The 18,742-nt window shown below is 37.0% G+C and overlaps 1 protein-coding gene across 2 annotated transcripts in view; it reads left to right on the top strand.

Moving 5' to 3' along the window:
* The window catches only part of LOC124798423 (fumarylacetoacetase), a 67,843-nt gene extending 49,768 nt beyond the window's left edge, over positions 1-18,075 (top strand). For both annotated transcript variants that reach the window (XM_047261828.1, XM_047261829.1), the window contains 6 exons: positions 2,765-2,905; positions 12,604-12,857; positions 12,976-13,182; positions 13,271-13,416; positions 17,652-17,769; positions 17,930-18,075. In XM_047261828.1, coding sequence (XP_047117784.1) covers positions 2,765-2,905; positions 12,604-12,857; positions 12,976-13,182; positions 13,271-13,416; positions 17,652-17,769; positions 17,930-18,009 — 946 coding nt within the window. In that variant the 3' untranslated portion in view covers positions 18,010-18,075. The remainder of the gene's footprint in view (positions 1-2,764; positions 2,906-12,603; positions 12,858-12,975; positions 13,183-13,270; positions 13,417-17,651; positions 17,770-17,929) is intronic.
* The last annotated feature ends 667 nt before the right edge of the window (positions 18,076-18,742 follow it).

The raw sequence follows: 18,742 nt of genomic DNA, 5'->3' as shown, positions 1-18,742 counted from the left end.
AGCCTAGGGAGAGCCGGTCCTGACAAAACTCTACCATCTGATGAGCAAGATGTATAAGGCAGGCGAAATTCCTTCAGACTTCAAGAAGAATATAATAATTTCAATCCCAAAGAAAGCAGGTGTTGACAGATGTGAAAATTACCGAACTATCAGTTTAATAAGTCACAGCTGCAAAATAATAATGCGAATTCTTTACAGACGAATGGAAAAACTGGTAGAAGCCGACCTCGGGGAAGATCAGTTTGGATTCCATAGAAATGTTGGAACACGTGAAGCAATACTGACCCGACGACTTATCTTAGAAGAAAGATTAAGGAATGTTGACTGGAATACTCTCTTTCAAATTCTGAAGGTGGCAGGGGTAAAATACATGGAGCGAAAGGCTATTTACAATTTGTACAGAAAGCAGATGGCAGTTATAAGAGTCGAGGGACATGAAAGGTCCTCTCCCCGATGCTATTCAATCTGTGTATTGAGAAAGCAGTAAAGGAAACAAAAGAAAAGTTCAGAGTAGGTATTGAAATCCGTGGAGAAGAAATAAAAACTTTGAGGTTCGCCAATGACATTGTTATTCTGTCAGAGACAGCAAAGGACTTGGAAGAGCAGTTGAACGGAATAGACAGTGTCTTGAAAGGAAGGTATAAGATGAACGTCAACAAAAGCAAAATGAGGATAATGAAATGTAGTCGAATTAAGTCAAGTGATGCTGAGGGAATTAGATTAGGAAATGAGACACTTAAAGTAGTAGGGGAGTTTTGCTATTTGGGGAGCAAAATAACTGATGATGGTCAAAGTAGAGACTGGCAATGGCAAGGAAAGCGTTTCTGAAGAAGAGAAATTTGTTAACATCGAGTATTGATTTAAGTGTCAGGAAGTCGTTTCTGAAAATATTTGTATGGAGTGTAGCCATGTATGGAAGTGAAACATGGACGATAAATAGTTTAGACAAGAAGAGAATAGCAGCTTTCAAAATGTGGTGCTACAGAAGAATGTTGAAGATTAGATGGGTAGGTCACATAACTAATGAGGAGGTATTGAATAGAATTGGGGAAGAGTTTGTGGCACAACTTGACTAGAAGAAGGGATTGGTTGGTAGGACATATTCTGTGGCATCAAGGGATCAGCAATTTAGTATTGGAGGTAAAAATCGTAGAGGGAGACCAAGAGATGAATGCACTAAGCAGATTCAGAAGGATGTAGGCTGCTGTAGGTACTGGGAGATGAAGAAGCTTGCACAGGATAGAGTAGCATGGAGAGCTGCATCAAACCAGTCTCAGGACTGAAGACCACAACAACAACATGTGCAGTTACTTTCTAGCAATTTGTATCACTAATTGACAGAAAGCATTTTATGTGAATTTGCATGCAAGCCTTAAAATTAGCTTGTGTGATGATTATTACTGCTATTATCTGGTTTATTGTCTGAAAACTTGGACCTTGTTTATCATGTATGTGTTTACATATGATCTAGATTGTAAGCCTCATGACAATTTACATATGGTTATTACTGTAATAATCAGAGACATTCTACATCCTAGCACTACACTTGCATCAAGGGTTCATGGAACTAAAAAATGAATAAACGGTAGATAAATAATAAACCTTACATGCCAATACATTTACTCTGTAGTGGTATTTGTGGTTAAAAACGGAAGAAAATTTAGGGTAAACACAGCAGTTCAGATTTACTGTACTAGAAGTAGAAATAATATCGATATAGACTATGTGTTCCTGTCTCGTGTTTGGAATGGTGTTCATGATCTAATGAAAGTGTCTATAACAGTTTACCATTAAATATCACGCAGGAACTTGAAGATCCCAAACACTTAAAAATAAAGCAAAAGAGCAGGCCTACGTCATTAACCATTCATTCTACAATTTATCAGAGTAACTCAATCAGGAATGTAAATTCTGTGTAACACTAATATTTGTATTAGATAGATCCTGACTTTGGCAATGTAGAGACAACTGATAATAGTCTGCGTAAAACTACAAAAATACCTTTGTTTGAAATATCAGATAAAAACAGTAGCTGAGGTGTAGTGGCTTTTTTCAAAATAGTTGTTTTTGTTCTAACATACACAGGCAAAGTGATCTAGAAGTAATTGCCATTACTATCAGTTTCAGTAGATTAGCACTAGTGATAATTGTATGCTAGTATACTTTTCAGAAGTGAACAGCAGTCATTGCTTCTGCCTGTTAATGTATAACTTGACTCATTCAACACTCTGCTCTATGATGAAATTTGCAGAACATTCTGTGAATGAATGAGTGAATCAGTCAGTAAAGATATACATAAACAAAACAGAAGCAATTGCTATAAGCCTGCATTAACAATAAACTATTACTACAGTGAGATTACATAACCAAAACTTTAACAAAAAGAATTACCAGGTTAGCTTAGCTGGTGGTACTTCGGATGGTTGAGGGGGGGGGGGGGGGGGGGGAAGGAGAGAGAGAGAGAGAGAGAGAGAGAGAGAGAGAGTTATTTACCTTCTATTGCTGGCACACTATTTAAGTAGCCACACTGATATTTATCAAAAAGTAATAGTTACCTATACATGTATCAATAGAGATTGGTTTGCAAATAATATAATGATCATGTGATCAAATGGATTTATGAATATCTCAGATTTTTACATATGCACATGTTTGCATGCAAAAATTCACACCAATTCCAAAAAAACTCCCTCAGCATTGATTAATGTGTGTGCTTTAATAACATATTTATTTACTCTTAACAAACTGTTAAATCTTTTCACAGAGCATTGGTGCCACAGTCAGATGCTGAAATGCATCTTCCAGCAATTATCGGAGATTATACTGATTTTTATTCATCGATAAATCATGCCACAAATGTGGGCATAATGTTCCGTGGGCGAGAGAATGCATTATTACCAAACTGGTGAGAATAAACACTTTTTTTCTGCTTTAGACATTCATGACTGTACCCACATATGGAATTTCATTACATTTGTGAACTTTTGCAGGGTTATGAACCTGAGAGAATCTACGAAGTGTACAATTACAATTTATTTGATATGGATGTACTATTTGTTGATAACAAAACACAGTGAAACATTTTGTTCAAATGGTGGGATGCTTAGAAGCCTAAATATTTTTAGTGCATTGTTTATATGATGCTATACCATGGTTACTGATACTGTGATTTGTATCATCATCATAATTTGAGTTGGAACTGCTTGGAACACCAGCCTCTCCATTTTTTGTTGTCCTCCAAACATGTTCCCCCCTCCATTCTTCCCTAGCCTTCTCCTCTTGTCATTACACATTCCATCACTCCAACAGTCTATTTGTCTCTTGTACTTTCTCTAGGTCTCTTACCTCCTACTGTAATTTCATGAACCTGTTGGGGTACACTGCAAACAGCCATTCTCTTACATGTCCATACCATGTTTCGTCTCTTGTATGGGCTTCTCTTTCACTATTCTTCTCAATCTCTCATTCTTTACTGTGTCCATATTATTTAGTACTATCCTGCTCCTTTGGAACTTCATATTGAAACCCTGTTATTGAAACCCTGTATACTGCTCACCTGATTTTTCTTCATTACCAGTGCCCCTAATGTGTATATGAGTAGTGGATTATACTCTAATCTAATTAAAGGGTTATTATAAATTATTGTCAAATGTTCACCAATTGTGTGAGAAATAAAAAAAATGCATTCTTCCTTCAGTTTCTTCTTGTTAGGTTCTGTAGCCATTATGAATTTTACAGAGAATAAGGCCAGGTACTCAACTTCAGTCTTTGCTCTTGAAATAAACTATTGCTTTATTTTTCACAACTTGCTAGTTTCAGCCATATGGTCATTATCTGGTTGAACATGTATTTTAGTATGCGTTATCTGTGTATTAAAACCAGGCGATCTTATCCAGATGTGTGAGTAATTTACAAACAAATATGAGTGCCACCATAAATATGGAGAAGCAAAGCATCTCTCATCATTTGTAACTGGTGTACACACAATCTGTAGCAGTGTGTATTGACATAATATTATGAATATTTTCAATCAGACAGAGAAAATCAAAAAGCTTTGGTACAAGTGCTCAGGGTGTCCCTCCTTTCTGATTCTTCAGATATTGAATCTGCAGTCCTACCTTGATGTAACATGTTCAGAGGTATTAGCAAAGCAGTTCATCTAAACCTGATTCTTACAGAGGTCATTAGAGTTACTGTTAACGTACAGATTCAAAGCTTTTCTACTATGAACTATTGGAGTCCCTCATTACAGATGGCTTGATCTTCTGGCAAAATACTTATGAGCCCCACAACATTTTCATTACATAAATTAGAACTGAGGATAATGTTATCTAAGAGAAAAGATGAACACTGTAAACCCAATGCCATTGCCATTGTATTGAGGTAATACATGTAACATATTTTACACTACAACACTTTGAATCTATAAACAAAAAAAGAGATTTCAACCCCCATGACATTAGAAACAAAATGCAATTACAAATTATAAAACACAACACAAAACTGCACACAAGTGGTATTAAATGTGTAGGAATAAAAACACTTTTAGGAGAAATGTTGATATTGCTGATAGATATGGAAGGTAAGCACTGACCAGAAATTGTGTCACAATTATATGGTTTTCTTGGGCAATTTTCATTTTGATAGCAATAAAAACATACAATCATGGCCCCACAGACATCAAATCAGCTAAATGTCCACTCAAAATAAGGTACAAAATGAAACAAATTTTTCTCTTGTGTTACTGAATTTCTGGAAAGAAACCTGTAATTTTCCAAAAATTGAGATTTTTTTTTCCTATATGTTTTGTTTTGTTAAGTTCTGTTCCTAATCATATAACTGTGATCTTGGTGTATGGTAGGCTTTCTTGGTAAAGCTGACATTGTTTAAGTAATATTTTCTTGTCTAGTTTCACAATCACAGCAGTCAGAAATACTGTTTGTTACATATGTTGTATTTTACTTACATGACTTGTGTGTGTTGCGGTAGTTTATTCAATATCAATTATACAGCATTTATAGATGTGTACTGTAGAAGTCTGTATACCTTCTACTATGAGGCCGCATAGTACACAATACTTCAATTGAAATGGACAAATCCTGCAAAGGATACAATTCCCCATACCTTAGATGTGCCTGTTCACTCTCACATTGACAAAACATGTTGCTTCATCATTAAAATTCCTTCGTCACTGTTGATGTTGTTGTTGTCATGGTCTTCAGTCGAAAGAATGGTTTGATGCAGCTCTCCATGGTACTGTATCCTATGCAAACCTCTTCATCTCCAAATAACTACTGCAACCTACACCCTTCTGAACCTGCTTTCTGTATTCATCTCTTGGTCTCCGAAGATTTTTATCCCTCACACTTCCCCTCCGATACTAAATAGATGATCCCATGATGTCTCAGAATGTGTCCTATCAACTAATCCCTTCTTTTGGAGAAGTTGTGGTGCAAATTTTTTTGTCTCCCCAATTTTATTCAGTACCTTCTCATTAGTTACGTTATCTACTCATTTAATCTTCACATGGTATCTAATCTTCAACATTCTTCTGTAGCACCACAGTTTGAAACCTGCTATTATCTCTTTGTCTATATTGTTTATTGTCCATGTTTCACTTCCATACATGGCTGCACTCCAGACAAATACCTTTAGAAAAGACTTCCTAACACTTAAATCTATATTGTTTTAACAAATTTCTCTTCTTCAGAAATGCTTTTATTGCTATTGCCAGCCTAAGTGTTGTATCCTCTCTGCTTCAGCCACAACCAGTTATTTTGCTACCCAAAGAGCAAAATTCTTCTACTACTTTAATGTCTTATTTCCTAATCTAATTCTCTAAGAATCACCTGATATAATTTGGCTACATTCTATTATTCTTGTTTTGTGTTTGTTGATGTTTATCTGAAATCCTCCTTTCAAGACACTGTCCAACTGCTCTTCCAAGTCCTTTGCTGTCTTTTACAGAATTACAAAGTCATCTACAAACACCAAAGTGTTTATTCCTTCTCCATAATGTGCTTGTTCAATGTACAGATTGAATAACATCAGGGATCAGCTACACCACTTTTTCACTCCTTTCTTAACCACTGCTTCTCTTTCATGTCCCTTGACTCTTATAACTGCCACCTGGTTTCTGTGCAGGTTGTAAATAGCCATTCACTCCATGTATTTTACCCCTGCTACCATCAAAATTTCAAATAGAGTATTCCAGCCAACATTGTCAAAAACTTTCTCTAAGTCTACAAAAGCTATAAGCGTAGGTTTGCGTTTCCTTATCCTATCTTCTAAGATAAGTCACAGCATCAGTATTGACTTGCATGTTCCTACATTTCTCTTGAGTCTAAACTGATTGGCTTCTCCCATTTTTTCCATTCTTCTGAAAAGAGCTCATGTTGGTACTTTGCAACCATGACTTATTAAACTGACAATTCAATAATTATCACACCAGTCAGCAACTATTTTCTTCAGAATTGGGATTATTACATTCTTCTTGAATTCTGAGGGTATTTTGCCCGACTCCTACATCTTTTACACCAGATGGAAGAGTTTTGTTGTGGCTGGCTCTCCCAAGGTTATCAGTATTACTGACGGAATATCGTCTACTCCTGGGGCCTTGTTTCAACTTAGATCTTTCAGAGCTCTGTCAGATTCTTGTCACAATATCGTATTTCCCAAGTCGTCTTCATCTACATCCAGTTCCCTTTCTATAATATTGCCTTCAGTTTCATCTTCCTTGTATAGACCCTCTATATACTTCTTCCACCTTTCAGCTTTCCCTTGTTTGCTTAGGACTTGTTTTCCATCTGAGCTCTTGATATTCATACAGCTGCTTCTCTGTTACCCAAAGTCCTCTTTAATTTTGCTGTTGGTGATATCTACCTTTCCCCTAGTGCAGTGGTTTCCAACCTGAGTGCAATTACCCCCAGAGGAGTAAAAACAACAAAAGGACTCCATTCTTTTTGGGTCACTAAACTAAATTATTTTTGTGAGATTATCACTGTTGTCATTTTTTTGTAAGATTAATTACATAAGTTACCAATAATTACAGTTTTTCTGGTACCAACATTAATGTGCAACATAATGTGGTGAGTGGTACTGTTTGAGAAAGTGATGTATGAACGTCTTCTCCCCTGCATAGTCCATCCACTACAAACATACTCTGTACCAGACGTCTGTTACAGTAAAGTTGAGGCATATATATATTACATATACTTAAATATGTCACCAAAATACCTTCTCCAGGATGTATGTAGTTCCCACAATGGATCAGCAATCACTTCATTATTCACTTTGCAACAGATAAACGAACTGTTTTGCAGCACAACACATCAGTAACTATGTAATGGCTACTACACTGCTGTGGGATCTACACTATATTATTGTTATTGTTATTATTATTATTATTATTATTATTATTATTATAGCAATCCAGCAATCAACTGATCTATGAGCTGTAAATACAGTGTACACATTTTAACTTGGTGGATTTTAAATGAGGCTGCAAAGTGTGGGTGGTGCAGAGAAAGCATGCTTTGTAACAAACATCTGCCCTCAGTGTGGATAGTTAGCTTTCTTTTCTGAGAAAGAGTTGTATGTGGCACTTGTGATGCATTTAGAATTTCTTCATTGTTCCATAAAAAAGGTTATTAGAAATAAGCAGTACCAGTTATCTCACTGACCATTAGTTCATTGTCTAATAAAACATATACAAAAACTAAATATTATTTATCTTTTGTCATTTTAAAAATAATTCTTAGGAGAAAATTCTTTTTCATATAAAATTTAGTTAGGTGGAGGAGAGGCGGGAGGGGGAGACTAGGAAATACCTGATTGCACATAGGGGTTATTGTTTCCAAAAGCTTGGGAACCACTGCCCTTGTGAAATCTGCTGTTGCATTTGTGTAATTTCCGTAATGTCTAGGTACACTAGAGCCATTTGTTGGTTTCTGTGTACTGTGTAGAAAGTTATATTTGTTATACTATTTCTCTGGTCACTGTCAGAAACCTATTAAGTTTCTCTTACAGAAGCATCCTGTAATTGTGAATTACGCATTTAGTCACCATATGACATTGGAACTTGTGGGTGAAACGCCATTCTGAAAAGTAATTTGACTGTTGTACCTGCCTCCATAGCTGAGGTCACTAATGAATGTCTGTGTGGGTGATGCTTGTCTTGGAGACAGCTGGTTTGGATACTGTCTGTGTAAGAAGTTTGGACCACCAGTATCAGGCCAACAAGAGAAGATGAAGTGGTGGCATAAATTTCAAGAAGTAAGGACAAATGATACTGTTGATGGTGATTTTTGTAGTCTCAATAAAGATCACAAAACCATTTAATAAAACTGTATTGAATAAACTGAAATGCAGAACAAATTGTGCAAGTGTAACTGATCCTGTGCATTTTCCAGGACTATAAATGGAAACTACACAGCTTGATTTATAGTAGTGTGAACAACTTATAGATGAGGCTGAAATCAGTCATTTGGCCCAAAAGGTATTACAGTTCACCACAGTAGGATTTATCAGTGGTAATCGGATGTCACTTTACTGTGGTGGCAAGTGGTCCTGTTAGCCATGAACAAATAAACAATCATTCCAAGGAAAATCCAAATACGAGGGTTATTCCAAAAGTAAGGTCCGATTCGCCGTAACTATTGAAATTTGGCGCCAATGACAAAACACGCATGCGCGCCAACTCCCGGCAAGCCTTGCGCGTCAAACGCCGCCATTCGCTTTGTTACTGTTGCTGAGTGTAGTTCACAGTGTCACTTTACAATGTTTAAGACAATTGATCAGCCCGCCGATTGTGAAGTAAGGGCAGTGATACGGTTTATGTCTGCAAGAAACAATTCAGCGGCGGAAATCCATCGGCAGATTACTGAAGTGTACGGTCCTAACATAATGAGCGACAGTAAAGTGCGCAAGTGGGTGCGAGCTTTTAATGAAGGACGGGATAATGTGCACGATGAACCACGGTGTGGCCGACCATCAGTGATTTCAGACGATTTGGTCAATGCGGTTGACAAAAAAATTCGTGAAGATCGCCGATTCACTATTACAGACGTAGACATACATTTTCCGAATGTGAGTAGAACAACTTTGTACAGAATTGTGTCTGAACATTTGAAGTTTCACAAATTGTGTGCCCGTTGGGTTCCCAGGCTGCTTACTGAGCCCCAACGAATGAAAAGAATGGCTTTTACTCTTGATTTTTTGGAGCGATATCATAAGGAAGGTGACAGTCTTTTAGACAATGTTGTCACAGGGGATGAGACATGGGTTTCTCACATCACTCCAGAGTCTAAACGTCAGTCAATGCAATGGCGTCGCATGTCATCGCCAGTCAAGGTCAAGGCAGAGCAGACAATCTCAACACGTAAGGTTATGGCGACTGTGTTCTGGGATAGACGTGGAGTATTGTTAGTCGACTTTATGGAGAGAGGAACAATGATTAATAAAGCCGCCTACTGCGCTACCCTGACTAAACTTCGACATGCAATCCAGAATAAGCGACGTGGTCTTTTGTCGTCTGGAATCTTGTTGTTGCATGACAATGCCAGACCCCACACTGCAAATGAAATGCAAGCTCTGATCAAGAAATTTGGATGGGAACAGATGGACCATCCTCCTTACAGTCCGGACCTGGCGCCAAGTGATTTCCACCTGTTCCGTTACTTAAAGGAGTTTCTCGGCGGCAAGTGCTTCGACACAGATGATGAAGTGAAAGAAGCAGTTAAGGACTGGTTATCGTCACAGGCGGCCGATTTCTATAACATGGGCATTCAAAAGCTTGTTGAACGATGTGACAAATGTTTAAATAAGTATGGAAGTTATGTAGAAAAATAGATAAAGATGTAAGGAATGTAAATAAAACAATTGTTTTGAAAAAACATTTTAGTTTTGATTTTTTTTTTATAACCGGACCTTACTTTTGGAATAACCCTCATATAACCAATGTTGTGCAGTCATCATCATTACTTCCATCCACCATGAAGCTCTAACTAACATAAGGAGTGTTCGCAGATATCTTTTATCAGTGGCAAGAGAAATCATGATATCCCTAATTAAATTTTTTGTATATGATAAGCCCCAAATGCACACAAATTTACACTTTCTTCTCAATCCTTGGATATCTGTGTTCCATCAAGCATTGCTTTCTGAGTCTGATGTATGGTGTTGCAAAAATTTAATCGGGCCACAGCCATATGCGTTTTTGTAGAAAAATGTTGTGTCAATAAAGCATAAGTGACCAAAAGAGGTGACACTGAGTGTCCTGACAGTGGGGTCAATTTCTGCACAATGTAATATGTATAATTGGTGGGTAGTAGATACCAAAAGCATCCAAACAAATATCTCTCCTCTCGTGCACTGTTAAATGGCTGGAAAGCCAGAATGGCTGGCAGGGATTTCCGCTGCTGCTTGAGCCGAGCTGGTCGAATGTTTCACCAACTCCTGATATTGATTGAACTGGTGTAGTCACAAGTCAGAAAAATTTGCTATCATGGTAGCTATGTTATGTAACTGAACTGGAACCCGTTTCATTGCTAGTTTGCAGTTCCCAGTTTAGATGACAAAAGTAATTTACTAATATACTTTATTGAATACATTGAAACACAAACTAAATGATTCAAGGTTCATAAAAGTTACAGATCTTGTGAATTTTCCAGGGCTACAAATGAAAACAACTGTAATTAACACAGCTTTAATTATTGTTGTGGGAACCACTCATAGTTATGGCTAAAATAAATCACTTGGCCAACACAGTATCACAATTCACCAAAGTAGAAGTTAATAGTGGTAGGCTGACATCACTGTATGCAGATCCCAAGCAAGCCCAATTGTAATGAACAAATAACATGATCAATCCAAAGGACATCCACAGAGTTATAGTCAGTAGTTCAGTCAGCTGAGAACAGAACCACATTAGGTATCACAGAAGCCAGAATGGACCTGCAGCCAATTGGCCTTAAATTGGCAAGTTGACAGTTTCAAGTGGCCTGTCAGTCAGAAATACTATGCTGCTCACTGCTTGCAGTGAACCCGCCTCATTTAGGTATAATGTGGTGTATCAATAGTGTGTCTAATCGATCTATACATACCACTGATCCACTGGCAGCATGGGGATGTCAAGCCTGGCAGTCCCCTGGTGCTATTTGAGAGCCGTGTGCTGTATTCTAATACTGGTTTTACCCTTTCCCCCCTCTCATCATCATTTTACACAAACCTGACAAAACATTATATTTACACATCTATTACATCCACCTACACTCAACAGATACACTTAAGACACAACTCTCGTAGACTGTACTGGAAAGGGCCATTGTGTGTTAAAGAAAAAACCGTATCCACTTGAGGCTGATGACCCCTCAGTGTCTCCAGCCTACAACCACATATGAATCTGTCTTTAAAAACTTATTGATATGAATAAAATTTAGTGGGCAAGAGTCTAAACATGATTTACATCAGTACAAGGAGTGACCTATGCTCTTAAGATAACTTGTGACAAGTGCTCCTAGACAGAAAAGCAAGAAGAGAATACGAAGTGATGTGCCAATAGTTTATGTAAAACTTCAAAACATTTTAAACTATGGAAACTATATGTACTGAGCACAATGAATATGTCAAACTTCATGTGGGAAGTGGAAATGCAATAACTTTCTGTAGGGGAATCAGTGCCTGTTAGCAGAAGCTGTTAAGAAGTTAAAAGTGGTTCATCGTGTACTCATTTTTACAGGATGATGGGGTACAGGCTCATGGTAGTATGAATGTAAGAGTGCTATTCAGAAAGTAAGGTTCAGTCAGCTGCAAAATGGAAACCACAGAGAAAATTTAAAAAAAAATATTTTATTTGCAACAGTTAGCTAAATCATCCAGCTATGTTTCTACATAGTTGCTGCTCTGGCTAAGACATTTCTCATAGCATTGTACAAATTTCCAGTACCCTTGTCATAGAAGTTAGTTGCCTGTGATTTCTGCCAATTTTGTACACTGATCTTTGTCTGTACCAGGATGTTCTCTTCATAGCCAGTGGTTCACTTGCGGAGAGATGAAAATCGGAGGGAGCCAAGTCTGGACTGTATGGTGGGTGACCTAACATTTCCTATTGAAAATGCTGCAGGAGCATCGTCATTGCGCTTGGCAGTATGCGGCCAAGAATTGTCATGAGAAAGGAAATGCGTGACAGTTATGTTATGTGAGCTGTATGAAAATAGGTAAAATTTCTCACAGGCACTCATATTTGGTGGGAGACACTATTTTATAGGCATCGTGATGTGCTCACTGTGCACTTAGAACTGAAACGTGTGACGTGACACAATCAATGAGCATACTAGAGACACTGTCCCATGCATCTGTGCAAGTATTCATTGGATTTTCACTGTGTTTTCCATTTCATAATCAATTGGACCTTACTTTCCGAATATCCCTTGTAATGACAATCTTGTATACAGATTTGTGAGATAAATGTGGTGTTTTATTCATGATAGTGATTACTCTTTTTGATCAAAAATAAAGACAATGGGTCTTTCAAAAAAAACAAGACATTAAATAATAATGATAATAAAAATCAAGCTTGTTCTATTTATGCGTGTTTTGTTGTAGGAAACATTTGCCAGTTGGCTATCATGGACGTGCCTCGTCAATTGTAGTATCAGGGACGCCAATTCGTCGCCCAAATGGACAAACATGCCCTGTTGAAGGAGCAGCTCCAGTGTTTGGGCCCTGCCGGCTCATGGATTTCGAACTAGAGATGGCTTTCTTTGTAGGAGGGCCTCCCACCAAACTTGGGGAGCCAATTCCAGTTAATGAAGCACAGGATCACATCTTCGGAATGGTACTCATGAATGATTGGAGTGGTATGTTGAACAGTTGTTCATTGTGTGAATTCATAATCTGCACAATATTTGAAAATTATGTTATGCAGTGGACATTGAAACTTTCCATAATCTTATGATTTTTCTTACATATTGACAGCTCGAGACATTCAGAAGTGGGAATATCAGCCCCTTGGGCCATTCCTAGCAAAGAATTTAGGAACAACTATCAGTCCATGGGTTGTAACTCTACTGGCACTGGAGCCGTTTAAAGTTGATAATTTACCACAGGATCCCAAACCTTTCCCATATCTTCAGCACAATGATAAGTTTAATTTTGATATTAAACTGGAAATATTCATTACTCGTAAGTTATACATTTTACTTGATTAATGTATATTGCAGTCTTATTATTAGGTTTACATCTGAAGTAACGCAAAATCTTTTTGCTTCAGCTGAAGGTGGTACTCCTCACAAAATAAGTCAGACAAACTACAAGGAAATGTACTGGACGGCAAAACAACAACTGGCACATCACACAATTACTGGCTGTAATGTTAACCCAGGCGATCTTATGGCATCTGGCACAATTAGTGGGACAGTAAGAATCTAGAATCTCAATAGTAAAATCTACTCCAAAAATAGAATATACATTATGTGTGTGAATTTTATTTTGTTTTTCCCTTCTTTTTCAGTATTTTCTTTCTTATTAATTTATCAAATTACTTAACCAGTCTCTCTCTCTCTCTCTCTCTCTCTCTCTCTCTCTCTCTCTCTCTCTCTCTTTTTCTTTTAAGAGTTGTTTATGTTCTTTCTGTTGTTTTCATATAAAATAGCAGTCCATGAATGTTTTTTTTTCTTTTTGTGTAGTTAAATCATAGCTTTATATATATATATATATATATATATATATATATATATATATATATATATATATATATAAAGCAATGGGAAGAATTTAGAACTTTGAAAGAAGACATATGAACACATATAAGATAAGATGAAGTACATTGACATATTTAGAGACGGCTGATTGTCCCCTGGGTCCCATAGCCCAATTTCCTTAAGGTGGAGACCAAAACAGCCCACAGAGAACAGTAAGGAAAATTAAGGACTGGAGGAGACCTTGCAATAGGAGTAGCAATAGTGTTATAAAACAGGAAAGACTTCCTTTTATAATGAAGGGTGTTGGTCTTTAGGAAATTGTAGTATTACTGTATTTCTATTATTATTATCATTATCATCATCATTATTATGTGTGTGTGTGTGTGTGTGTGTGTGTGTGTGTGTGTGTGTGTGTGTGTGTGTGTGTGAGAGGGGGGCAACAAGGATGATTAAAAATATTATTACTACTACTACTACTACTAATAATAATAATAATAATAATAATAACAATAATAATACAGTAATACTAAAATTTCCAACAGCCTTCATCATAAAAGGAATTGTTTCCTGTTCTACTGCACTGCTGTTATTCCTAATGCAAGGTCTCCTCCAGTCCTTATTTTCCTTACTGTTCTCTGTGGGTTGTTTTTGTCTCCAGTGCATGGAAAGTGGGCTTTGTGAATGAGAGAACCAGCCATCCATAAATGGACTTTGCCTTGTCATAGTTCTATTCAGTGCAACTTATTTCAAAGTTGTAAGTTCTTCATATTGTTTTTATACACAGCACCAGTCCATGTATAAGAGAAGTTAAACAGTTCCTAAAATGGGAGAGTGAAGTAGTGGACACACACACACACACACACACACACACACACACACACACACAAGGTATGATCAAAAATTAATGGGAATCTTTTAATTTTGTGGGCTGTGTATATCTGAGTTTCAATTTTTTTATCTTTGTGGAACACACATTCCTGATGTAGGTTTGCATTTTCAGCTGTTTTCAATATTTAGTTTACTGTTGAAGGTTGGAAAAATTATACCTGTTTTCAAGTACTTGGCAAATTTTTTACTTTTGAAAAATATGGATCAAAGAATTTGCATTAAATTTTGGCTGGAAAAATGGATTAAAGTGCAGAAACCCACTTGAAATGTTAACTGTGGCTTTTGTCAAATTTATTATGAGTAAGGCAAGAGTTTACTTGTGGTTTAACCATTTCAAATAGGATCAAGAGGATGTTGAAGATGACAACCGCCCTGGACATCAATTACTGATGAGAGTGTGGAAGAAGTAAAGAAAATGGTTCTGGAAAATCAGTGAATCACCATCAGAGAGGTTGCTGATGATGTCGGCATATCCTTTGGTTCATGTCAAGCAATGTTTTTTTATGTTTTAGGCATTAAATGTGTAGCAGCAAAGTTTTCTGAAATTGCTGAATTTTGATCAGAAATGACTTTGAGTAGATATCACTCAGGAATTGCTGAATGAAATTTAGAGCGATCCAGATCTTGTAAAAAAGGTTATAACAGATGACAGAGTATAGATATACAGCCATGACATTGAAACTGAGGCCCAGTCATCCCAATGAAAACTGCCTGAAGCACCAAGACCCAAAAACATGAGAAGCTCTATCAAAAGTGAAGGTTGTTCTTACTGTTTTCTTCAATTACAATGAGCGAGTGCATCATGACCTCCTGCTTTATGATTGTACAGTCATAAGGAATACTACCTGGAAGTTATTTGCTGTTTGTATGAAGCAGTCAAAAGACAATGACCAGAACTGTGACAGAACCACCCACACTAATGCTCCCATTCACACCTCAATGCTTGTTCATGATTTTTTGGCAAAAAAACAAAACTGTTATGTTGCTTCAAAATAAGCATGACATGGCCCCCTGTGACTTCTTTCTATTCCCAAGGCTGAAGAGAACCATGAAAGGACATTGTTTTGCCACCACTGATGAGATAAAAACAGAATTGCTCAAGAAGCAGAACACCATAACAAAAAGTGATTTCCAGAAGTGCTTCCAAGATTGGAAAAAATGCTAGCACAAGTGTGTTATATCTGAGGGGGATTACTTCAAAGGGGACATAGTTGAAGTTGTTGAATAAATAGAGATCCTTAAAGGAAAAAAAAGTTCCCTCTACTTTTTGATAACACCTTGTATATAAAAAATCAGTCTATATTAAAAGACAGTCTGAAGTTAGATCACTATGACATCATGCTATTCAAAATATGTAAAATATGTCATTGTTATGAATGAACAATCACTATTTCTTGGCATGGAAGGCAGGACACCAAAGCCTTCATCTGTGAGGGTTTAGAGAACAGCTCACATGGCATGTTTTGCAGCTGGACCTCAAGGAATATTGATGGTCATATAGCATGCAGCTATATTGACAGCTCCGATATTTACATCACGGAGAGTGACACAGATGTTCATGTCACTTGTTCTGAAGCCATAGTTAATATCACATTACAAATTATGTAACTCATTTCTGAGTTTTCCTTGTTCAGTTACTCATTAGTCACATTTCCTGCTCTCTCAAACTTCACATTCATGTTATTTGCGATTCCATGTGTCTTTTAGTTGGTGCATTTAACTTGGTTTGCACATCAACCACAGCTGACCCCTCATAGCACAGTTGTCTTTGACACTGTTTTTATTTAAAGAGTGGAATCAGATTGTAACTTCACTGATGCCAATAACTAAAGTGAAATAGCATATCACATTATGTTTAACGATAGTCCTCCTGTGCACTGTTCGCAAGTGTAACAGGAAAGAGTGGAAATGCTAGTGGTACCAGAGCTACACTCCACTACACACCTCAAGGTTGTTTGCAAAGTGTGTCTCTTGTGATTGCCTGCTCTTAACCCCTTTGTTATTTTGTTATATTGTTTTAAGAACAAAGGAAAGTAATTGGAGCATCTTTTGAATAAAATAATGTTGGGTATTAGACTGTATCATTACAAAGCGCTAAAGCAACTAATAGTTGAGATTTTGACTGACTTTGCAGTGGTTCTCTTCGGGCAGTAAACTGTTGGATACTGGTGAAAGTCATCCCTTATATACTGTTTATTTTGGGTATCAGATGGCTACCAAAGTCATGTGTCTGGGATGTATTGGACAATTTGAAGAGAGGCTGCTACGGAGGTGGTTGGCTGTATGGTAGACTATTGCATGCTAATCACTTACTAGAGTAGCCTTCCAATCACCTTCCAAAGTGGCACAGGAAATAGTCTAACATACAGCCATCTGCTTCCATACAGCCACTCTTCAAATAGTCCAGTTACATCCTAGATATGTGATGTCGGTAGCCACTGGATAATCGAAATAGAAGTATATAGGGGAAGACATTCACCAGTATCCACCTCTTAACCACACTGAGTAGGACCACTGCAAAGTCAGTAGAAACATTGGCAATTAGTTGATTTAGTATTTTATAATGGCATGGCCTAATATTAAAAAATTGTTTTATTCAGAATGATACTGACTGTGGAAGCCTATAAACTTATATAATGGGAACACAGTTTTTATGCCTTCTCAGATGCATTGCTTCAGGCCCTTATCTTCCCTTACACTACCTTCAGTGTTAAGATTGCCAATGCATTTCTTTTGTTTCATTCCCCTTAGACTAGGAAGCAGCTGCAGAAACAGTATTTGGTAAGCCAAAAGGACAATTAAGATTATGACTTACCCACATTAAATACTTATCAAAAATGCATTGTGGAGTGGGCATTAAATTTTATATTGCAAACAAGTAATGTCTCTCTTCATTCACAGCTCTTTTCTTTTCCCTTTCTCTTTATGAAAAGTTTCTGCCTCAAGTGTCCTCTTATTTATTTTGGCAGTGCTGTGAATTATAGAAAGACCTACACAAAAACATGTATTGGTGATAGTGTAAGTGTTCCTATTGTTTTATTAATAGAATAAATTTGTTCTCAGGTTGCCAATTCTTATGGATCATTGCTTGAACTTGGTTGGAAGGGTACCAATCCTGTGGAGTTGCCTGGTGGAACCTATCGAAAGTTTCTGGTGGACGGGGATGAAGTTACATTGAAAGGTAACTTTCACGAGTTTCCACCAGGTTTCCTTATTGATTTTATACTGTTTTGCGATGTGCCATATCCATTACACTTGTGTTTCCATGACTTAAAGCATTTCTTACATATAAAAACTAAGATTTTCTTTTGATTTTTTGCTCCTTGCTCTGTGTTTTGCAGGACACTGTGAAGGTAAAGGATACAGAGTTGGATTTGGCTCGTGCACTGGAAAGCTCCTGCCAGCCTTGGATTTACAATAACTAAGATGTACAAAAACCTTTATAACTGAAGCTGTAAATACAGTTTTTTTTAAACTTTTGATAAGATCCAGTTTCTTTTCATCTTGCACTTATCTTTTCAAATACCTATCATGTCTAATGAACCTGCTCTTGTTATTGTCAGTTACTGAATTTATACAGAATTTATGTGTATTTTACAGTTTACTTCACAATAAGATTTGTTGCAATGTATTTAAAATTGTTCAAGAGCTGAAAAAAAACAACATACTTTATACTTACTTTTCGGATTGATGCTCTTGATGATTGTTGAGTGTCCTTCACTTGCTTAGATTTTTATTACGTTGGGTGCAAGATGTAATGCTGGTGATTTTTGAACAAATTTCAACAGCCAAATTCCTCAATTTATTCAGATTTTCTTGTTCACACAACACTATAAATACACCTTTCAACTCTGTTTGCTCAGCCAAAAATTCGTGCATTGCTAGCCACATGAAAATTGTACTCACTGCCTCTCATCACACAACTGGATTCAGCAATATCTTACACCAAAACCTTCAATATAAAGAAAGTCAAAGTCACATTCTTACATACATAGAAAATGAAATACAGAGATTTATTTGAGCTACTGTACTATAGGGTGATTTTTTTCCCACTTTGTATAAACTCTAGGGATTGATTGATGAGAGGATACAGAACAAAAAAGGTCTAATGAACCTATGTCCACAAATGCATGGTTTCCGTGCTAGAGGCCATT

The sequence above is a fragment of the Schistocerca piceifrons genome, chromosome 5 (assembly GCF_021461385.2).
Source record: "Schistocerca piceifrons isolate TAMUIC-IGC-003096 chromosome 5, iqSchPice1.1, whole genome shotgun sequence".
Lineage (NCBI taxonomy): Eukaryota > Metazoa > Arthropoda > Insecta > Orthoptera > Acrididae > Schistocerca > Schistocerca piceifrons.
The sequence above is the reverse complement of the archived record's forward strand: the minus strand, read 5'-3'. Positions and strand labels throughout refer to the sequence as shown.